Source organism: Asterias rubens, chromosome 1 (genome assembly GCF_902459465.1).
Source record: "Asterias rubens chromosome 1, eAstRub1.3, whole genome shotgun sequence".
Lineage (NCBI taxonomy): Eukaryota > Metazoa > Echinodermata > Asteroidea > Forcipulatida > Asteriidae > Asterias > Asterias rubens.
The window spans coordinates 3,670,449-3,689,599 of NC_047062.1; the positions used below are offsets into that span (position 1 = coordinate 3,670,449).

At 39.6% G+C, this 19,151-nt stretch overlaps 1 protein-coding gene across 2 annotated transcripts; it reads right to left on the reverse strand.

Moving 5' to 3' along the window:
* Positions 1–1,288: 1,288 nt before the first annotated feature.
* Positions 1,289–12,133, reverse strand: LOC117289339 (tubulin--tyrosine ligase-like). Of its 2 annotated transcripts, XR_004518933.1 has the most exons (9): positions 11,629–12,133; positions 9,765–10,091; positions 8,951–9,083; positions 7,606–7,738; positions 5,934–6,001; positions 5,419–5,512; positions 4,205–4,323; positions 2,812–3,049; positions 1,289–2,469 (listed from the first exon to the last, which is right to left on the reverse strand). XR_004518933.1 is itself a non-coding variant. In XM_033770423.1 (8 exons), the coding sequence occupies exons 1-8, from the start codon at positions 11,843–11,845 to the stop codon at positions 2,923–2,925; spliced, it is 1,218 nt and encodes a 405-aa protein (XP_033626314.1). In that variant the 5' UTR covers positions 11,846–12,133; the 3' UTR covers positions 1,289–2,922. The 2 variants fall into 2 exon arrangements, 1 of the variants encoding a protein (XP_033626314.1); XM_033770423.1 differs by having other exon boundaries at positions 1,289–3,049.
* Between the last annotated feature and the right edge of the window lie 7,018 nt (positions 12,134–19,151).

Sequence of the window (19,151 nt, forward strand, 5' to 3'; positions counted from 1 at the left end):
AGTTTGTAATGATTTGTGTATTTCAATTATTTCTTTATGTATTATTTACAAGAGTTAAGCATTGCAGTTTTCTTCAAAATCACAAGGGGTAAGCCTTGCAGTTTTCATCAAAATCACAAGGGGTAAGCCTTGCAGTTTTCTTCAAAATCACAAGGGGTAAGCCTTGCAGTTTTCTTCAAAACCACAAGGGGTAAGCCTTGCAGTTTTCTTCAAAATCACAAGGGGTAAGCCTTGCAGTTTTCTTCAAAATCACAAGGGGTAAGCCTTGCAGTTTTCTTCAAAATCACAAGGGGTAAACCTTGCAGTTTTCATCAAACTGACATGGGGTAAGCCTTGCAGTTTTAACTAAAATCTCTAGGGAAAAACCTTGCAGTTTTCATCAAAATCACAAGGGGTAAACCTTGCAGTTTTCATCAAACTGACATGGGGTAAGCCTTGCAGTTTTAACTAAAATCTCTAGGGAAAAACCTTGCAGTTTTCATCAAAATCACAAGGGGGTAAGCCTTGCAGTTTTCTTCAAAATCACAAGGGGTAGTAAGCCTTGCAGTTTTCATCAAAATCACAAGGGGGAAGTAAGCCTTGCAGTTTCATCAAAATAACAAGGGGTAAACCTTGCAGTTTTCATCAAAATCACAAGGGGTAAACCTAGCAGTTTGTATCAAAATCACAAGGAGTAAGCATTGCTGTTTTCATCAAAATCACAAGAGCTTCCGCTTGCAGTTTGCATCAAAATTACAAGTTTTTGTCAAAATGACAAGGGGTAAGCCTTGCAGTTTGCATCATAATCCATGAGTTAAACAGTGTGGTTTTCATTAAAATGACAAGAGGTAAGCCTTAAACCCCATCGAAATCACGAGAGAAAAGCCTTGCAGTTTTCATCCAAATCGCAAGGGGGTAATTAGAAAATCAGGAAACAAGGGAAATCAACACCATGCAAAGATGTACCATCTTCTCCAGCAAACTTTATTTAGGTAAAAAAAACACACACACAAAACAACCTTACAAATCATGAATTGAGTGAAATACAGTTCAGTTTGACTATTGATGGGTTTTACATATAGACCATGTGACTCTGACGTCACTCGAAAAACATAACATGATACGTGCGCATACCGCGGGGCAAAACCTTTGTGTTTTGGCAGCCAGCTAGAAAGTGTATGCAATCTTACCATGACTACGCGTCTTTTTGCCTGGCGAAACATGACGTATACAGTGTTTTGTCAACAGAGGGCGGTTTGAATGTAAACATAGGTCACATCGTCTATATTACACAAATATTGGATGCATATGAGTAAGTGCCTTGCTCAAGGGCACAGGTGTCATGACTTGGATTCGAACCTACACTCTGCTGCTGACAACACCACAGCTTGGGTCCAATGAACTAGACCCACTCAGCCACGAAACGCCTAAGATCATATCATCATTATTAACAATAAGTAAGTATATAAATCTGTCATATATCTTGAGATAATTCCTGAATAGTTAGTATCCATTTGAATAAAAATAGTTCCTTCCACTGAAGTACAAAAATGAATTATTCCTTTCAGCTGGAGTAGTCAAGAAACAGAAGGTGTTCGAATCAAAACTGTTGTGTCAAGGTGCACAACATAACTACATCTTTGGTAAATTGCGTTAAAATACTGCAGAATGTTTCCATTTATACTTAAGCTCAGCATCCAAAGGCAGAACTAGGGTTAAGGCACAAGGGGGTGCACCATTTGTCTGGGGGGGGGGGCATTTCTGGCTAATTCAAACTGAAGTTAACAATTAAATTTTCCTTACACATGCCCTTTTCAGCATTCTTGTTGGACATCATCTTTTGTAAAAAAATCTGACGTGAATGTAAAAATATACATGGATTGTGTGCAAAGAGAATTTGTTTTAAAACATGGAATTTACCACAGGTATAAATGGGAATGGGGGCACCCTGTGCCCCCCTACCTACTTAAAGAAACACGTTGCCTTGGATCGGTCCTAACACAAGGAGGGCCTGGTTCATTGCTCTGCTCAGCTCACCTGTAAGAGTCTCTCACCCGTTGCGTTTATGCCAGTTTTTGGTTTCTGCAACGTATGATACAGATACAGAGTCCAATCTACCACTGCAAGACGCTCTCATTACTGACATCAAAGTCTCTCAAATGTAGAAATCTCCGTCAAGTCTTGAACAATCTTGGGAAGAATCGCCAGGTGGTGGAAAAGAGACTTCTGGATCCATACTCTTCTCATTCATGAACCTGTAATTATGTAAACATCTTGGAGTGGTAAAGTGTCCCTCCTAACACAAGGAGGGCCTGGAACATTGCTCAGCTCGGCTCGCCTGTAACAGTTAAATTACCACCACAAGACAATTATTTCTGACATCAAAGTGTCTCAAATGTAGAAGTCTCCGTCAGTCTTGAGCAATCTTGAGATGAATCTCCAGGCTTTGGAAAAGAGGTTACTTGATCCATACTCGTCTCATTCATGAACCTGTAAACATGAAAACATCTTACATGGTGTCCCTATACGAGGAGGGCCTGGATCATTGCTCAGCTTGGCTCGCCCGTAACAGTCTGATCTACCACTGCAAGACGCTCTTATTGCTGCCATCAAAGTATCTCAAATGTAGAAATCTCTCGTGGTCTTGAGCAATTGGATCATTGCTCAGCACGGCTCGCCTGTAACAGTTAAATTACCACCTCAAGACGCTCTTATTTCTGACATCAAAGTCTCTCAAATGTAGAAATCTCCGTCAGTCTTGAGCAATCTTGAGATGAATCTCCAGGCTTTGGAAAAGAGGTTACTTGATCCATACTCGTCTCATTCATGAACCAGCAAACATTTTACATGGTATCCCTACACGAGGAGGGCCTGGATCATTGCTCAGCTTGGCTCGCCCGTAACAGTCTGATCTACCACTGCAAGACGCTCTTATTACTGCCATCAAAGTCTCTCAAATGTAGGAATCTCCCTCGGTCTTGAGCAATCTTGAGATGAATCGCCAGGTGGTGGAAACACCGGGTCTATAGCAAGAGTGACGATACCATCCACAAGCTGTGACAATAAACGCCTGGAAAAATGGAATTCAAGGAACAGATGTTATTTTCATCATTGAGCCGTGGGAAAATGTTTAAGTTTCTTGAGCATAATTTTATTAGATGTTATAATCTGCATAGGGATAAAGAAACCAACTGCTTATTGACCCCTTGCGTGTGCGACTGATGCCACGCTCACCATGTTGGTGGTCGATAGGTTTACGCATGCTCTAAATAACACACGTTGACATTGACCACCAAAATGGCGTATCCAAGATTATTCTGATGATGACGTCAGGTGAATTGGGTCAATACAGGATTCATTACTGGGCATGCTCAGTGGTCTAATTATTAAGATATCTGCTGCAGAATGGGGGAGTCGTAAGTTTAAATCCCACACAGGAAGTATGCCTGTGGATTTATTTGTGCTGGACTCGCAGAATATAGGGTGCTTATTGGGTCGGTAAACTCATGCACAACCCTCAACTTCAATAGTCAAGGGGAAAATTGATAATTTGTATTAAAAAAAATGTTTCCCCAGTGTATTAAAGGCAGTGGACACTATTGGTAATTACTCAAAATAATTATTAGCACAAAACCTTTCTTGGTAACAAGTAATGGGGAGAGGTTGATAGTATAAAACATTGTGAGAAACGGCTCCACCTAAAGTGACGTACTTTTCGAGAAAGAAGTAAGTTTCATCAAATTTGATTTCGAGACCTCAGATTTAGAATTTGAGGTCTTGATATCAAGCATCTGAAAGCGCTGACAAGGGTGTTGTTTCTTTCATTATTATTTCCCAATTTTGATGACCGATTGAGCTCAAATTTTCGCAGGTTTATTTTATGCATATATGTTAAGATACAGCAAGTGAGAAGACTGGTCTTTGACAATTACCAATAGTGTCCAGTGTCTTTAAGAGATACTCACAATTTAGCCTTGCTTTGTACTCTAAAATCAGGCTCAAATGAAAATAATGGTACTAAAATATCTCATATGTCTTATGGTAAATTTCAATACTGAACACAGTAATAAAGCTCAAAGTCAACATTTGAACCTCATATTCCACAGTAACAGAATTTAAGTCAAAAAAAACCAAAAAAAAAACAGTCAGAGTTTACTGGCCTGAGGTTAAATCACTACTTTGGTCCTGCAGTCTAATGAGTGTTAACTTTAAGCGCTATACTTACGATGCACAGGCCGGTGCTCTGTTCACCTCCAGCAGCCAAACTTTGAAATCTCTGCTTAGCATGAAGTCAAAACCAAACAACTGAAAACTATCATACTCAAGTCCATCTGTGTTAATCTCCTGTAAATATATAGCAAAAAGAATTGGATGTTAGGTTGTATGGGAATCATGAACCAGGCAAGGAAAGGATTTGGAAGAACTCTGCCAGCATGTATTATACTGAGGTGAGGTTTTTGCACCATGTTTAAATCTCGTTTGAGTAGTGGTTGGTTCTGAAAAATGGTTCTCTCTCAAATAACTACCTTAAAGAGACTTACACATTGTGCTACCACAAACCTCACCTTACCGCAAACCTACCGCAAACCTCACATTGTGCTACCGTAAACCTCACCTAACTGTACTCCCACCATGTAGAGTTTTGTGTAGTATACTATAAAACTGTATTTTGACAATGGGACATTCCTGAGGCAAATTTAGCTTCTCCCAGGCAAGACCAAGTTACAGAAAGAACGAAACTGGCCACCCTGCAACAATCCCCTAGAACTCAGGACTAGGGTTACCCAACAGTTTACCCCTTCACTTCGGCGAACACATTAATGCACAAAACTCTAACGCATCACACAGCGACAGTCCTGGTATTTGGTTGCCATCCCCGAGGTCAAACATGCACGCAAATACGCGTCGCCCACGCACAGCTTGCTTCCAATGATAGGTATTCATTGACCTCAGGAAGGGCGCTTTTTGGGGGCTTGTGACATCATGTTAGTGGCTTTTTACACAACGATCTTATCCGTCTCTCAGTGACGCTCAAGGTCACTTCCACATGCAGTCTTTTCCAGCAAGGTATTGTGGAGCTGTTTTTGAGGCATGAGACCAATCACTTGACATAGCACCATGTAATGGTTTACAATGTGCTGTAGAGCTGAATATGCAGCCAATCAAACCAGGAACACTGGGGCGAACCCCTTCTCTTTTGGATAAGTGCACTGTCTTCTTACATCACATTTACACAAACCAACACGGGAGCAACAGCTTTAAGTCCCATCCAAAGGATACAGCAATAATGGTTAAGTGTCTTGCTTAATTCTTCATTAGTGTCATGACTGGGAATCAAACCAACATTCCTCTGAATAGAAAAACACTAGAGCTTGAGTTTGGTACTCTTATCCACTCCTTGACGACACCCCGCACAGAGGGGGTCTATTGTCCTCTTACCTCTTTAATGGCTGTTAAACATTCCCGGATTATTCTATGGATCTGCGGCAGTATGGAATCTTCCATACAGATGTCAAATGTTTCTTGCAAAAATCTGTAAAAATTCAATCCAGAAATACATTTAAAGGAACATTACAGAATTGTTTATTTTGGTGGTCTAGTTGATAAGACATCTGCTCTAGAAAAGCAAAGGTTGTGGGTTCAAATCCCTCCCAAGTAATATGCAAGTGGATTTTTGTCACTGGACTCAGGAAAGTACTGAATATACAGTGCTTTACACACATCAGTGAAGTGGTAAAACCAAATTGTAGAAACCGTTAGCCAAATTTTATGCTCTTTGAAATGTGACCCTAATGAAGAACAGTATTGGCTGATGGGTGAATGCAGAACATGCCATATAAGATCAATCAAATGGAGAAAAGATCTTCACAGCCTCATGTCCAAATGAAAAAAAGAGACTCTAGCAAACAAAGTAAAATAGTGAACATTGAAATAATTTTAAGTTTGGCTCTTACCTGTTGAACTCAGCGAAGAACATTTCATTTCCTTCCTCATATTTGCCATAATTCTGAGACTGAGCTTCCTAAAGAGGAGATTTTAAAAAATGTATCAATTTATGTGATCAACATGCAAATAAGGTGTATTAGGTCTACTATTGACCATGTACCCAGAGACTGGACTTCTCACAGGCCTGATTTGTACACAGCTCAATAAAAGAAGACTCTCATATTGAAATATCATCAAGATTGCACCGTTTGATTTTTATCAACTTGTGATTTGGAGAAAGGGGTCATATCTAACATCTGGTTCAGCTGTTATTTTTATAAATCTATGAATTGATATGGAAATAATGATACAAAATGTAAACATTTATATATGACCTGGGGCCAATTTCACAAAGAGCTAAGATTGATCTTATCTGCTAATCCATCGTAGTTGCTAGGTTAAGTGTGATGTCACAACACAAATCACTATGGTGATACTGACAATTTGTCTTAAGATGGATTTTATTGCTTCTTTAAACCGAGCCCTGGGCCGATTTCACAAAGAGCTAAGATTGATCTTAACTGCACATCAATCGTAGTTGCTTAGTAAAGTGTGATGTCACAATACCAATCACTAACAGTATGGTGATACTGAAAATTTGTCTTACGATGGATTTTATTGCTTTGTGAAATCGAGCCCATTATAGTATCTTGCCTGCCAGAAAGTTCTTGGAATGTACAAGGTCACTCTATTAATCTTTAAACAAAGGTTACAAGATGTGCTCCATTCTAATTTCTTTTCAATATAGGCCAAGTTCATGCAAGAACTATCGTTGACTTTAGTTTGGTTTTGTTAACGTGAACTCTGTCTAGTCAACGACAGTTAGATTACGCAAGTTGACTATTTGGAACCAGCCTACAGGGCATGGTTGCATCGCTGGTTACCAACAGCCGTTTTCACAGCACAGTGCAGAGAGTGGACCAGTTATTAGAAAATGATAACGTACATGGGCCAACGGTCGCGCTGACATGACATGACTAGAGTCGTTCGCACTTTGACCTCTGTGCGTACGATCACGATAAGGCTTTGGCTCTGGCTACGACCGGATTGCTGAAGAGTCCTATCCTCCAACATTCTCACTGAAGCCAACATCCACAGCTGTTGTGTAGACGAGCAGTTAGGCACTTTAGTAAGTTTGACACAGAGAAGAGCAGTAATCTTTTATCGGAACAACGGTGTGACTTTATTAGGGAGTGAAGATGGGTGGAGGTGTCGTGGCCGAGTGGTTAAGAGCACCGCCACCCGAACTCAAGCTCTGACCTGTTCAACAGAGTGTGGGTCCGGGAATCGTGACACTTGTGTCCCTAAGCAAGACACTTAACCACTGCTTCGTCCTTCGGATGGGACGTAAAGCTGTAGGTCCTGTGTGATGTTTCAACAACTATCAACGCAGGTAAAAGACCCCAGTACACACTTATCACAAAGAGAAGGGGTTCGCCCCAGTGTGTCTGGCAGTGCGACTATCTTCAATTATGAAGGCTGCACTAGACAGGAAGAATATCTATCTCTGTACCATTCACTAGAGAATCACATAGCTCGGAGTAAAAGTATGTAAACCAAACATGGTCACCAGAGGGCGCCATTCTACTCAATAATAGCTGTAGCTGCAGTCGCTTGATTTAGGTGAGGCTTTTCTTTTACCTGAATGCAATGGTTGGTCAGATGACTAGTGGTGTTTGTGAGATCATCGGCATCATACGGCTCTGACGACGTCCTTAGAACACCCTCTTTCATCAAGAAAATGTTGTACTCATGATCCAATAACACCCAACACCTAAAAGTGAATAACATAGACATAACTAGACTACAAACGGGACAATACAAACGAGACTGAGTTATCATTATCAGTTACTCTGAACGACATGACACACAATGCAACTTCAAGGCAACCAGTTCTAGGCAATGTCAAATAAGAACATTCATTCACACTTCAGTTTTCTCAATATTTTCTTGGGGATAGTAAAGTCTATTCAGTTTTGGTTTTACCCATCTGTGTGTAAGCACTGTTTACTCAGTACTTTCCCCAAATTCTATGAAGGAGAAAAAAAATTCACAGCGTATTATTCGGGTGGGACTCGAGCTCATAAACTTTGAAATTCCAGAGCAGAACTTCTTTCACAGAACTGGGGAAAGTAATGAGTATACTGGGATGAGTATACTGTGTATATGGGTAAAACCAAAAATGAACATTCTTTGTCCCCGATGCAAAATCAACATATATTATGGTACAGTTATAACTAGAAGAATGTCTCTGGTGCTGCAAAAGTGTTCCTCCTGCATGAAATGCGGTTGGTTGCCAACAAGTTGGCAGAAAAAATTTCCCTGTGTGACATGGCCTTAATAACAAATTACTCTGCGTTAAACTCAAGCTCAAAGAATATGTGTGGATAAGTCAAAAGTAGAAGAACTTGCTTGGTCATTGACTGGAAAATGAGAAAAATCACTGTTGCATAACTGCCTTGACATAGCAACCGCAAAGCAGGAAACAAGTTGGAACAGTTTACTCAACAGAATAACCAGGTTAGTTTTCAATATAAAAGGAAAACCACACAACTTCGAGGGATAATTGTGTGAATCGTTATGTTCTACTTTTGAAACATCTTTTCAATTCGTAACAAACGTTTTTTTAACAGCCAAGAGCGCCCATTCTGAAAGCAGTGTGTCCCTTTACGCAAATGGCAAAAAAAAAGAAAGAAAAAAAGGGATTGTCTTGTAATAGAGTTAGATAACTAAGGGAAATGCTAATTTTTGCATCGGGGATAGGCCTAAAGAATATAATTTGGTTTTTCCCTTGACAGTGATGTGTATTAAACAATGTGCATTGTAAACTCTGTATTTTCCTGAGTTCTGCCAGTGGATTTTTCTTCACAGAACTCTGGAAAGTATTGATCATACATTGTACAGCACTTAAATAAAAATTTGTGTTGGGCTAAAAACCAAATTATGTATAAGTATTGAATATAATGTAGACTTGGTGTAAACTCACCTTATATCAAACTTCCTACTATCTGTAAGCAGTAATGGATCCTCAATGTATTTCTGTATAACGTGGGACTGCCTCTGGTTATCAACAAACTCAATCAGTTCCTCTGGGCTTGTTGCTATCAAAATCCCCTCTCCTGTCAAATCAGATATTAGTAAGCTTCATCAAACAATTTACTTTAATTATCATTTTTAACCAAAAAAAAACCCAGTAATGTCTCACAGTCTGAGATGCCAACTGCAGTTATTTTTCAACAAATCAAGTCAAAAAATAATTTTTATCTGTTTTGGGGTCGATTTCACAAAGAGTTAGGACTCGTCCTAACTTAGGACTATTCCTAAGAGATATCGAAAACGCAGAGCTAGTCTTAGGTTAAGACAGTTAGGACAAGTAACTTGTCCTAAGTCGAGATAAGACTAGTCTTAACTCTTTGTGAAGTCCACCCCTGTTGTCATGAGTTTTTGAATAAGTTTTCGTATGTTTTGTAACAGCATTACCTGTCAGAATTCATTCAGAGATATTTGAAGGATGCAACAGAGTGGAAGTGCCGTGGCCGAGCGGTTAAGAGCACGGAACTCAAGCTCTGCTGTATCTGTTCGTGACACTTGTATCCTTAAGCAAGACCCTTAACCATTGCTTTGTCCTTCGGATGGGACGTAAAGCTGTAGGTCCTAGTGTGTTGTTATAAAAACGCATGTAAAAGACCCAGTAAACACTGATCACAAAAAGGTGTTCACCCGGTGTTTCTGCAGTGCGACTATCTTCATGCATGAAGGCTGCACGAGAAAGGAAGAAGAAGAAATGGAAACCAAGTTACCTTTAGCTCCTGCAGATGACTTTGCAATCCAGACACTTCCTTCTCCCAATGTGTTCATCCTATCCCATACCTTAAGGTACTCATCCCTATCATCAGTGCGTTGCTTGGTCTGTCGTAGTTTCTGAAGCCAATCACGAGATGTCTTAGCCTCATCACCATCTCCATTACTCGAACGCGGAAGAATCACAAAAGAGACCGGCAGCCAGTCTATTGAATCATAATTGATTGCTGATGATGTCTTAAGGGCTGTAACGAGATGAGTTTTCCGGCAGATCTTCTGAGATCCTCTGTAGTAATTCACCAACTGTTTCAGACCTGGCTCATGACCTGATTAAAGAGAAGAGTCAGAGGAAAAGAGTTATCTCAAGTGTTGATGAGTATGATTAATGTGCAAACCTGTTTCTTATATCACAACAGTACAGCGCCCCCCCCAGTTAATACATTTAAATTACATTTAACTACTAACAAATACTTCTCGCAATTTATGATATAAAGCAGATTTTCAAAATTCAAAACAGCCAACCAAATGCACCCTATCCGCTAGAAACAAATAACTGTAATGCTCCGGCGAGGGTGGTGAGGGTCCCCTCGCCAGAGTGTTTATAATTATTGCAACTACCTACCTGCAAACTAGGCACTACTGCAAACATTGTTCATAATTGTTTAAATAGCAGAAGTTTAAATGCAAGTTCACTTCTTTCGAGAGTTTTACACACACACGTTTCTTGTGCGATAACGATAACATACCCCTCCTCCTACGGTGGCCCTCGGAAGGGGGGTACTGTATCGCAACTGAACTAGTAAAGTTATAAGTTGTGGAGGTGTCGTGGCTGAGCGGTTAAGAGCACCACCACCAAACTCAAGCTCTGACCTCTTCAAGGGAGTAGTCGTGACACTTGTGTCCTTAAAGCCATTTTACACTTTCGGTGCAGAAAAAAAGTTCACAGATGTACAAATAATTTACAGGAATTACAGAAGGTAATGGTGAAAGACTTCTCTTAAAATATTGTTCCATGAAATGCTTTACTATTTGAGAAAACATTAATACAATACGGATTTATTTTAAACACATATCATGACACGGCGAAACGCGCGGAAACAAGAATGGGTTTTCCCGTTATTTTCTCCCGACTCCGATGATCGATTGAACCTATTTAAAATTATCACAGGTTCGTTATTTTATATATAAGTTGTGATACAAGAAGTGTGGGACTTGGACAATACTGTTTACCGAAAGTGTATAATGGCTTTAAGCAAGACACTTTAACCACCGCTTCGTCCTTCGGATGGGACGTTAAGCTGTAGGTCCCGTGTGTTAAAAACTATCAACGTAGGTAAAAGACCCCAGTAGGGCCTTCACACTTATTGCAACTTAGAGAAGGGGTTCGCCCCGGTGTGTCTGGCAGTGTGACTATCTTCAATTATGTAGGCTGCACTAAAAAAGGAAGAAGTACACATCCCCGATAAGCATAACAACATTATGTTAAGTAGTTGTGATAACGTAACCCTCCTCGGCTTCGCTGTCGGGAGGAGGGTTACATTATCACAGCTATAATGGTATTAAGTGCATTTATATAAACAACAATGGCCTACTTTATCATGCCACATAAACTATTAATTGTCTATGGCCGGGGTTTGTTCCATTATCGCTGCTCGTGCAGACAATAGCTAAACAAACATACATAGAAAAGTTCTAGTAAAACTAATAATATTAAATAAATGAACATGGACTGGAGGCAAAACGCCAGCAAAAAGGGCACATTTAATTTCCAAGAAACCATTATTATTGTGTTTTTGTCATAATAAACTTTGGTTAGCCTCTTACTTAAACATCACACACGATTTATTCCTCGTGAATACACACCAAACTTTCCAAATGGCAGTTTGTTACGCTCCCCTAATACGAGGTTTACACGCAATGTTTCAGCTCCGAGATAGGCGAGTTCGTCACCGTTATTGCCGGACGTGCATTGGCCTGTTCTCACGGCGGTACGTTCCCTCCAGTGCCGCTTGGTGCGCAACACTTCGGCAACAGCAGCGTATACGCTGCTTTCTGTATCTCTCACACCAAATGTGTACATCTTTCTGAGCCCTTCCTACTTTACTTCTTCAGATCGAAACCAATGGAAGGAGAGGCTCCCTAACTGAAATCTGCCCGTGGTTTACTTCTTTTTTTTAGCTTCATTTATGTCTGATGTCTCACAAAATGTAAACACCACAAAAATTCAATATGGACGCCAAACTACGTCATTATAAAAGAGCCCTTCTGATTGGTTCAACAATAGAAGGAAGATAATTAGGGATATCACTTATAAGTTATTGTCTTCTTCTTCTTCTTCTTCATTCGTCATGAATAAGTACCGACCACCAATGGCGTATTACTCCAGTCCCAGAAACAGGCTCGTGTTGTAGGTATAGTTGTGGATCTACCTCCTCCCCATTACCACGCCCACACTGCTAAAACAGTTGGATTTCAGAACTTGTCCACTGAACAAGAAGAGCGCCCTCAACCATCCATGCATAATGCAGGCATCTATGAACGGGTTCAATTATTGACAATTACACGGAATAAGCAAAATACTAGCGATTGCAACAAAAATGATTTTGTTTTCTATTAGCAAATTCTTCACAATTAATATGTACTGATAAGATTAGACAAAGCACATCTGAGTTAGTGTTTAACGACCCACAATATTGTTTTGAAAAAATGAAAGAAAGGCCTTTCTACCAATGTCTACACTGAATTAAATGTATGGACACTATTATATCTATGAGTAACTACTCAAAAATAATTTGCATTAAAAACCTACTTGACGAGCAATGGACAGCTGCTGATAGTATAAATTTTTGTGAGAAACGGCTCCATCTGAAGTAACGTAGTTTTTGAGAAAGAAGTAATTTCTCTCTAAAATATTTGAATTGAATTCGAGACATCAGGTAAGGTCTCGAATTCAAGCATTTAAAAGCATACAACCTGTGCGAACAGGGTGTTTTTTCTTCCATAGTTCTCTTGCAACTTCGGCGACCAATTGAGTTTGACAACTACCAACTAATGTCAAGTGTCTTTAGTCAATAGTTTGACAAAATGAAAGACAGGCTTAAATGTGCCAATATCATACAAATTAATTTCAACGATAACAGCATGGCATGTTGCCCCAAACTGAGGTTTCCATTGCATTGTAACAACATGGCCTAGTTTAGTAAAACATTTTACTTGCACCTTATCTGCATTTATGGTAGTCAAGTTTTCAAGATATAGGCTTTTTTCCTGCGACAATTCAGCAAAATTGCATCAAATTAAAACACTAAAACACACTGGAGACTACTGTATTAAATTTCGTGCTCACATGATTTTGGTTTCGTTTTTGTTAGCAAGGCCTGCATTTGTTTTCCAATACCACTTCTCTTACAATGAAAGGTTTATAATTATTAGCCTGTTGCTGTCACCATGCGCAATCTACGAGACTGTTGGAATTGACTTCTCCTTTTGACCATAGGGAGAGAACCCCGAATGCTGACGATACATCCAATGGTCGGAAAAACTTCCAACATAAACTGAAAACGACACTGGACACTTTTGGTAATATTATTGTCAAAGACCAGTCTTTTCACTTGGTGTATCTCAACATTTATGCATAAAATAACAAACCTGTGAAAATTTGAACTCAACAGTTGGTCGTCGAAGTTTTGAGATAATTCAAACATGGAGAAGAAAGAAAAAACGTTTGTCACACGAAGTTGTGTGCTTTAGATGCTTGATTTCCCCTCAAAATCTAATGTTGAGGTCTCAAAATCAAATTCGTCGGAAATTACTTCTTTCTCGAAAACTACGTTACGTCAGAGGGAGCCGTTTGTTGTCACAATGTATTATACTATCAACCTAGCTTTTATGCTAATAATAATTTTGAGTAATTACCAAGTGTCCACTGCCTTTAGTGTGTAATTTAACACTTTGTTTTTAGAGCTATTTAGAGTGTATTGTTCCTCCGTGAGAGTTCATGCTCACATTAGATAATTATAGTTTCAGTTATCTGAAGAAGAAACCACAACAAGAAATATAATGTGTTTTGTCTATCTAAAAAAACCCAGCCTATACTGTACTTTTGCCACAGAACTTCCACCCGCAAAAAAACAAAATGTTTTTAGGAAGTCTAATGAATTTGAGTTTATGCCAGTTTAAGCGTACTTTCAAATTATAAAGCCATTGCATGCAGCACTACAATGCGAATACTTCAGACTAATATGAAGAAAATAGAAACTATTTAAATTGAAATTAATAGTCCACCACATAGTTAAAAACACTCGTTGCATGGATTATACGTATTCTAAAAAACAACCAAAAAGCCAATGGGCATTTTACTCTAGCACCAGCCGGATTTGAAGACCAATTTTTGTATTCAATTTTGAAATCTCATTAACATCGAACGGTGACTCATTAACATTTTGCGCTTTAGTAATTATGCAACCTTTCTTCGGGTGAAATTACGCGTGAAGAACAAAGAGGCGGAAGAAAAAGAGCGGGAATGAAAGAGATTGGCTGATGAAACTACCGCTTCCAAAAGCAGTCAATGAATTAAGAGCTCTCTTGTTTTCCCCACAACTAAACCCGTATTGATGCATGCACTCCGTTGACGGGCAACAATAGTGCCTGATTTATGCCGGCAGGTTTTCGAGATGAATGTAAAGTCCCGTCGAGTACACTTCTCGGACTGTGCTATTGTGAAGGAGTGATGGCATGTGCAGCGCCCGGAGCCCGCCACGTGCAAGTACCGCGCTATCGCACCCTGCCTTCTGCTCTGTCGCTCGTGCGGGTGTAGCCCTAATTATAGTCAGATTAAACCAAAAGTCTGCGTTTCTAAATACCCGTTGTTCTCCTTATCATAGCAAAACGGCGGGAAAAATAGCATTGTACTCAGAAAGTAAATAATCCTACACTGGAGGAGCAGTATACAATGGTGCCGTATACTTAGGAAACACACGAATCGCGGTGATTAGGCTAGCTGTAGGTCTGTAATTTTCGCGCCATTTCTGTTAATACGGGTCGGGTGCGGAGAGCAAGTAATCTATCTTGACAGCTGCCGCAACTGTGTTGTAATGTTACTCAATCTGCTTCTAAATGAGTTCAGTAAAGATTAGGACTTTATAAGGATTAAAAGCAGGCTTTCGACAATACGTGCTTCTTGTAAATCGCCATCAACACCTTGGCGACTGGGAGAACACAGAGTCCCATAACAGGGGTTGTCCGTCTTCCTTTAAACACACTGGACACTATTGGTAATTGTCAAAGACCAGTCTTCTCACTTGGTGTATCTCAAAATATGCATAAATAACAAACCTGTGAAAATTTGAGCTCAATCGGTCATCGAAGTTGCGAGATAATAATGAAAGAAAAAACACCCTGGTTACACGAAGTTGTATGCTTTTAGATGCTTGATTTCGAGACCTCAAATTCTAAAAAGGAGGTCTCGAAATCAAATTCGTGGAAAATTACTTCTTTCTCGAAAACTACGTCGACTTCAGAGGGAGCCGTTTCTCACAATGTTTTATACTATCAACCTCTTCCCATTACTTGTTACCATGTAAGGTTGTATGCTTATAATTATTTTGAGTAATTACCAATAGTGTCCACTGCCTTTAAATGTGAACTCTCAAAGGGAGATGGAGGAATGTTGAGCTAGCCTTTGGCCTACACCATCGTCGTCAATTCCTTTGTTTCATCTTCGTCCCTGCACATTACCAAGAGGGACAATAAGTAAATAAACAAATCCAAATGGTGCAGGGAAGATGAAAACCATTAAAAGAGTATTTGCTACTGTTCCTTGCTCTATGCTTCGTTCTATAGCAAATTCCTTTCGATGAATGTGTGGAGAACTATTGGGGGAGGGGGGGGGGTGTTAACAGAGTGGGGCCAGTATGCTATACTGACACATGTATAGACCCCCCCCCCCCCCCTCCCTACCGACCAAGTGACACCACACCACACCACAGCACCACCCCTCCATTTCATGAAGAATGACAACAACTTAGGTTCTTTCCGTCATTTTCGAGAAGCGCTCAATTCGGATTTTGCCCCCAAATCTGAAAGCGTCCCTTTAGCGACTTCTCGACCTTTTTTAAAAGGTTACAGTTGGGTTGTTGGCCTAGGCCTATGGTATGATGGTGTAGTTAAAGGCAGTGTACACTATTGGTAATTACTCAAAATAATTATTGGCATAAAACCTTACTTGGTATTCATGAGTAATGGGGAGAGGTTGATGGTATAAAACATTGTGAGAAACGGCTCCCTCTGAAGTGCCATAGTTTTCGAGAAAGAAGTAATTTTCCACGAATTTGATTTCGAGACCTCAGATTTAGAACTTGAGGTCTCGAAATCAACCATCTAAACGCACACAACTTCGTGTGACAAGGGTGTTTTTTTTTTAACTCTGATGACCGATTGAGCTCAAATTTTCACAGGTTAGTTATTTTATGCATATGTTGAGATACACCAACTGTGAAGGCTAGTCTTGGACAATTACCAATTGTGTCCACTGCCTTTAATAAAGGAAATAAAATGTTAACACTGGCATGAGGAACGGGCCATTATTGATCGAGCCATTATTTGATCCTCTTGCCTGAGCTCCGCAATTTTGGAGAACAAAAATAAAGTTTTAAATTATTATCCAACATTTTAGCTTATAATATTATCATAATACATAAATGACTCCTAAAGCAATTAACACACGTCATGTCAAGAGGCTTTACCTAATCACGTAAACAAATACTTTTGTTTTAAAAACCCACTACTGTGAGCATCCAATATTATAATGACTACTAACGAATGTATTATTTTCCTTCTCATTGAATATACCGTATATATACATGTGTATATGACAATATTTGTATGGAGTTAAAGCTAATGATCATTGTTATACCATAGAGCAAGGCATGGTTATATATATCCTGCTAAGCCAATAAGTTAGAAATAATAGACACGGATAAATATGAATGTTTCCTAACAAAAAATGTAAACACACCGACGGGTATACAGCGTAGTATTATTCATTATATCCTGCACGCGAGGTCAGAGCGCCACGCGTTTGTTTAGATTCAGTTATTAAATTAATAATAGTTTTATTAATATCCGGTGAAATGTTATACAATCTTTTTCTAATGTTTAACTTGCCGTCATGTAGGTCGTTTCCCGCCATAGAGCTACACCAACACACACGACACCACATGTCGCGTGTCACACACGTCGTCAACACGAGATAGTGCTGGGATTTGGCGCGGTGCCAACACACAGGGAACCACCACGCGGCGTATCCTCTACACACACGTTTTGGTGGTGGTGCTAGTAGTGTGCGATGCGGGTCGAGCGCTCTACATTCCAGGAATTAAAATTATACAATTTAATTTCTAGGTCTGAAAAAAAAAAATGCTGCTAGGAGGAGCGCGGAAACTACTACTGTTTGTCTGTCTGCTGATATTTTGAGTGAATCGATGCCCCTGATAAGTGCGATTTAGACTACGCGGCTGTTTTGAGTCTGTTTTGTTTTAGAGCTACACAATTGTTTATATTATAGGTAGGACAATTCAGACCAAGTAGGCCTGTGCCCTATTTTTGTTAAGGATAAGAAATAAACGGACAAATTCTTTCCTGGCAATCACATCTACTTCGCAAATAATACCTTAAATAGGTTGTAGCTCCTCCTGACGATTTTCTTCCATCACTTTGGCCATGTAGCACACGGGTAATTCTCAAACAATGTGTTACGCACGACCCCCAAAACGATATTATGGCAACATTCGTAATGAGACTGTCTTTTCTTCGTGGAGATTGCCTGGAACTGGTTGCCTGTAAATTGCTTAGTGTGATATGCAATGGCCATTAGAAATAGAACAACGAGAGTTTCAGAGTTTTAGCACCACACCGAGCATGGAAATCCCATGTATAAACCATTTAAACGGGTCATCACTCTCCACCCTGTTTTCATTTATTTTGACACAGGCCCCTACTCTCACATTCAGGATATCTTCTAGATTGATGATGTTTTAGCTAGCTAGCTACGGCTAGCTAGCTAGTGTTGATAGCGCCCTCATGCGTAGGCTACTCGTCAACCCTTGCCAACCTTCGTCAACCACGCGTTGTAGTGTTGTTGTGTCTTGCAACATGCTAGCTGCGGCGAATAATACGGGTACGAAGCGCAAACAGTATGTTAAATCACAAGTGCGCCCTCTTATAAGGTATTTGCGGCATGAACAAACTGTTTGATGGGGCCCATACACGGTTAAATAATGTATTATTGATCTAAATAAATGCATTTCAAAATGAATAGTTCTTGTCATCCTATACATTTGGATATATCTGCTTATAATATTTGGGCTTCTTCAATAAGTCTTCAGTAAAATAGCATTACGGTCAAAAAAATGTGTTTATCATTCCCCAAAAATATGCTGCTCGTCGCCAACCAGGACACGGTGAATGCTTTTGCTAGTACAATGAATTTATACAAGAATTTATAACTAAGAAAGTCCGGAATATTACACTGCTTGGGCCCGCATAAGTAATTTTAAAGTTTTACTATAACCAATTAACAAATAATTAATATCGTTGTTCTTATAAAATGCAGCAGTATCTTTTGTTTTTTAGACCAAACTTCTAGTTTCCAAAGAAACGTATCTATCATACCAGAGATAGTTTAATTACTAGATGCTCTATGCCCTAACACCATTTTGAAAACAGCGTAGTGGCTGCTAAGTTTTGTTTCCGGAGATTATAGTTTATAATATAGGAATATAAGATTTGAGGCATTGCATGGTGAGGTATCCATAGTTGTTTATGTTTCCGGTAAGTAAATTTCTCCTTCCCGACAACAAGAAAAATAAGATTAGATTCACAAGCACTATTGGGTGATATTTTATACAGGCAAATTCTCAGACGACGAGTTGGTGGGATCGTTTTAATGCCAATTTATAAACAATCAGCGATTGATAATTCTGATCAACCCCTAACTATAGTCATAGAGTATGTTCAAACAACAAGTCATGTCTTTCTGCGCAACTTCACACTTTGTCATCTTTTTAAAGTTTTAAAAACTCGATAATAGAATTCAAGCATTTTACTACCACCAACAAAATCGACTCAATTGCGACTGATTGAGAGAGAAAAAAACAACACGTGGAATTGATGCAACAGTTGCTGGACCCTGGGCTTATGTGGTTAGAAAGCTTGGGTACTGCCGTGTTCCGATCCCAGGGGGCGCCCCGGGTTACGAAGGTCGTGGACCCGCAGGTCGTATTTCATACATTTTGTTATCAACATGCCACCACACAACCCCCCTCTGGAAAAAAATTCTATTTTTATGGACCAGGAAAATAGTGGAGAAGCCCATCCCATATATACAA